Source organism: Sinocyclocheilus anshuiensis, unplaced genomic scaffold (assembly GCF_001515605.1).
Source record: "Sinocyclocheilus anshuiensis isolate Anshui unplaced genomic scaffold, SAMN03320099.WGS_v1.1 scaffold36, whole genome shotgun sequence".
In the NCBI taxonomy this organism is placed as follows: Eukaryota; Metazoa; Chordata; class Actinopteri; order Cypriniformes; family Cyprinidae; genus Sinocyclocheilus; species Sinocyclocheilus anshuiensis.
In genome coordinates this window covers 811,279-815,598 of record NW_015554072.1, presented here as the reverse complement: position 1 = coordinate 815,598, position 4,320 = coordinate 811,279, and the positions used below count along the sequence as shown (strand labels likewise).

Genomic DNA, 4,320 nt, shown 5'->3' with positions numbered 1-4,320 from the left:
TTTGCGTTTTTTTTTTTCTTTTTTTTTTTTTTTTTTTGTGCCTTAATATATAGACCTCCTAAACTCAATGAGTTCATCCACCATTTTTCTGATTTTCTGTCTGGACTGGTGTCTCGCTGTGATAAACTTTTGGTCATTGGGGATTTTAATGTGCATTTATGTAGCCACTGGTTAATTAATTTCTTTCTCTTATTGAGTCTTAATTTAATACAACATGTTTCTGGTCCTACTCATAAGAAAGGTCACACATTAGATCTTGTGTTGTCATATGGCTTTTCTGTATCCAATTTAGAGGTTTCAGATGTAGGCATCTCCGATCATTATTCAGTGGTATTTGATGCTGTTTGTTCTTTTGTTCCCCTAACCTCTTCTCGGCATTCATATTATGCTAGGACTATTAAGTCTTCAACTGCTGATTCTTTTTCGGAATTCTATTCATCACATTTTAATGACAATGTCACAGGTGGGGATGATATTGGATTGCTGGTTGAAGCTTGTAATAAGTTGTGTACTCGTGCTTTAGATAATGTTGCCCCGCTTAAATTAAAAAAAGTAAAGGAGTCTCTCAACCTTGGGTAAGCAGTGTCACCCGTTCTCAGCTTCAAATTTCATTTGAGATGTTAAAGAAATGCCTGTTTAACTATCAGAAGGCAGTAAAGGATGCGAAAATGAAATTCTCCTCAAGGGTAATTTTCAGATAATGTAAATCAACCAAAAGTAATGTTTGACACAATTGAGTCTGTTTTAAACCCTTCAAGGAATGTAATGCTAGATGCTACTCAAGAGACTTGTGAAGAGATTTTAGTGTTTTTTACTTAAAAAAAAATAAAAAATAAAAATTGAGAAGGTCAGAAGTGCAGTTGTACATTCACATTCCCTTTCATTACCAAATCCAACACAGTCTACTTTTTTTCACTCACTTTGAACCAGTTTCTTCAGCGCCGCTTGCGGACATTGTCTCTAAAATTAAGGGAGGTAGTCGCAAGTCAAATATTTTTAAAGATATAATCAGTAGCTCCTTGATGAGTGGAGTAGTACCAACTAGTTTTAAACATGCAATTCTTCATACCTTGTTGAAAAAACTCATTTGGTTCATACAGTGTATAATAATTTTAGACCTATTTCTAAACTGTCTTTTATTTCCAAGATTTTAGAAAAAGTGGTTTATTCATAACTCTTCTCATATTTTAACACTTTTGGTATTTTAGATATATTCCAGTCGGGCTTTAGGACCTTCTATAGCGCCGAAGCTACACTACTTAAAGTTACTAATGATATCCTATTATCGTAGGTAGTGCTGCTTTTGATCAAATTGACCATAAGATTCTTCTTAATCGTTTGGAGTGTTGGGTTGGTGTCCAGGGCACAGCCCTTTCAGTGGTTTGCATCGTAGTTAAAAGGACAGGACCGTTTCAGTGCAGTAAGGAGACTTTTCTTCTACATCTGCTCCTTTAGTATGTGGTGTTCCACAGGGATCGATTTTGGGGCCGCTGTTCTTCTCTTTGCATGTGCTTCCTTTGGGCAACATTTTTTGGAAGTACAGTCTTACTTACCATTGTTATGCCAATGATCTTCAGTTTTATTTTCCTGTGAGCCTAGATGAATCATGTTCTTTGGATAAAGTACATGAATGCTATACTGACATTAAGCTCTGGCTCTCTAACAGCTTCAATTAAATGAGAGAAGACTGATTGTAGGTTCCTCTATGTCACCTACCTTTGCTGCTCCGCTAGGTTCACTTTCCTTAAAGCTTGATGATCATATTAAGACTGTAGGGGTAATTTTGGATTCATCCCTAAATTTTAATAAATTTATATAAGTTTATATAAATAAATTTGCTTTGCTTTGCTTATAAGTTTGTTTGAAGTTAATGATAATATATAAGCAGTTTAAGAGTGTATGGAGATTTTAATGAAATATTCTATATTTGCAGTTATATTTTAAAATATTTATCTGAGCTCCTGCTATTTATGTTTTGAAGGTTTTATATATTATCACCATCAATACATTTTCTCTACAGAGAAAATGAATGAGGTTTTTACTTCCAGGACCCACATTGGTTTGTCTCCTTTAATTCGCCTGTTCTGTCCACCCTTTAATGTCCTGCCTCCAATCCCTATGTCCTCTCTCCCCTTCCCCCTCATTAGGTTCCCAAAGATATGATTATCTCCACAGCTCAGATATAATCTGCCCTGAATCACCACGGACAGCTGCAGCCGTAGAGAGAGAGATAGAGAGAGAGCAGGGGAGGAGAAAACATAGAGATAGAGAGTGCAGGGAGTTTTAGGTGTTGGTGCAAAACAATAAAAACCACTCAGTATGGAGGGAACGTGTTGAGTGAAGGACAGAACTGAAGAGGTCAATTATTTTTCTTTCTCCGTTGTGGACTGTACTGGATCCTGTAACTCAAAAATTCTTCCAGCTTTTTGTTTCCATATGTTCACAAATGTATTGTTTTATCTGGGTTTTATGTCTGTTATACTGTGTTTGTGTGTGCTGCATTCAACTGTTAAATATGTGGCCGACTGACATTGTTTAATGCTTTATTTAAAACTTATACAACATTTCTGATTCTTGTATAATTATTACAGTACTTACAAGGTAAAACTGTATTGATATTCCTCAAACATTCTAGTTAGTTTATTACAAACTTTCTTATAAACTCCTGTTCTTCAGTAATAAACATCTGAAATTAATTCAGTCTAAACAGCTTAACACAAATTATTCATAAATTCTATTCAGACTTTCTGAAATCTATTTCAGTCTATTGACAGTTTTTGTAAACTTTTGACTTTAAGAACTTTGAGATTAAACTTTAGCGATTGCTTCAGTTATTCTTGCATATACATTTAGCAATTTATAGCTACATTTACTAAAGACTGTCATAGTATTTGTTGATAATGATAGAAAAGAAAGGGAAAGACTGTATTGCAGTGTTTCATGTACATATAAAAAGCCTAAAAGCTAAACTTGTGAAACTTTAATAGTTTTTTTTTCTTAAGGAAATGCTAATCTGGTTACAGTATACATTACGTTTTTTTAAGAAAGTAATACTTTTATTCAGCAAGGGTATATTCAATTTAAAAAAAAAAAAAAAGGTTTTACTGTCACTTTTGATCAATCAAATAAATGCTGTTCTTCAAACTTTGTTCATAAAAAAAATCTATCCCAGTTTCCACAAAAATATAAAGCAGCACAACTGTTTTCAACTTTTATAATGAGCACCAAATCAGCATATTAGAATGATTTCTGAAGGATCATGTGACACTGAAGACTGGAGTAATGCTGCTGAAATACAGCTCTGCATCACAGGAATAAATAAAATTTTTAAACATATTAACATAGAAAACAGCTCTTTTAAATTGTAATAATGTTTTACAATATTACTGTTTTTACTGTATTTTTGATCAAATAAATGCAGCCTTGGTGAGTATAAAGGCTGCTTTCAAAAACATTAAAAAAAAAAAAATGTTTAACCAAACTTGAGGTGAAAGAGCAAAAAGAAAAAAAGGTTTAAAAAAAAAAGTTACCAGTTACATTCTGTAATAATATCTCTAAATTTACACCTAAAATGCTGCTTTTTTATAATAAATTAATGGATGTGTTATTTAATAACCACCTATGTGCACAATGTGCTTTTTCCTTTATTTGTGTGTACTAGTGCATTGTGTAGCGGAGTACTGAATCTTATTTGTATGTTTTAGTCCTTTAGAGAGGAGCTGGATGTGTTGATTCAGGAGCAGATGAAGAAAGAAGGAAGTTCCTCCAATATGTGGGCTCTCAGACAGATCGCAGACTTCATGGCCACTCACGGATCTCCAGCCTCGCTGCCCATCAATCAATCCAGTACGTAACACATGCAGTCATTTACCTAGGAAGGATTTACAAATGATTTACTCAGAAGGTTGTTCTGTTTGTGTTTCATAAATAAAGCCTGATGTGTTTACACTACATTTCATATAAATACTGCACATCCTTCTCTGCTTGGTGATCTCTTTCACTTGTAAAATCATGTGGATTATTGTCATATATAAGACAAAAGTATTCTTTATATCTATTGCCTAATAAGAGTTTTTAGGAAGCTTGTTTCTGTCACAGAATAAAATCATTAAAAAAGTATTTGCAAACTGTTATCTCACAACTCTGACTTTGCGAGTTTATGTCTAGAGATTCTGAGTTTACATCTTGCAAATTTTATTTTTTATTTTTTTTGGGGGGGGGGATTGCAAGTTTATATCTCAAAATTCAGACTTCTCAGAATTAAGAATTATCTCAATTCTGAGTTTATATCTTACAATTCTGAATTGCAAGAAAAAGATA

The 4,320-nt window shown here is 33.4% G+C and overlaps 1 protein-coding gene across 6 annotated transcripts in view; it reads left to right on the top strand.

Annotated features, from left to right (window-relative positions):
• The window catches only part of add2 (adducin 2 (beta)), a 24,972-nt gene that overhangs the window by 6,285 nt on the left and 14,367 nt on the right, over positions 1-4,320 (top strand). For 5 of the 6 annotated variants that reach the window (XM_016460734.1, XM_016460733.1, XM_016460737.1 and 2 more), the window contains exon 3: positions 3,705-3,846. In XM_016460734.1, coding sequence (XP_016316220.1) covers positions 3,705-3,846 — 142 coding nt within the window. Of the gene's footprint in view, positions 1-2,195; positions 2,359-3,704; positions 3,847-4,320 lie in introns of those variants that run through there. The other variant, XM_016460735.1, reaches the window with a different exon arrangement.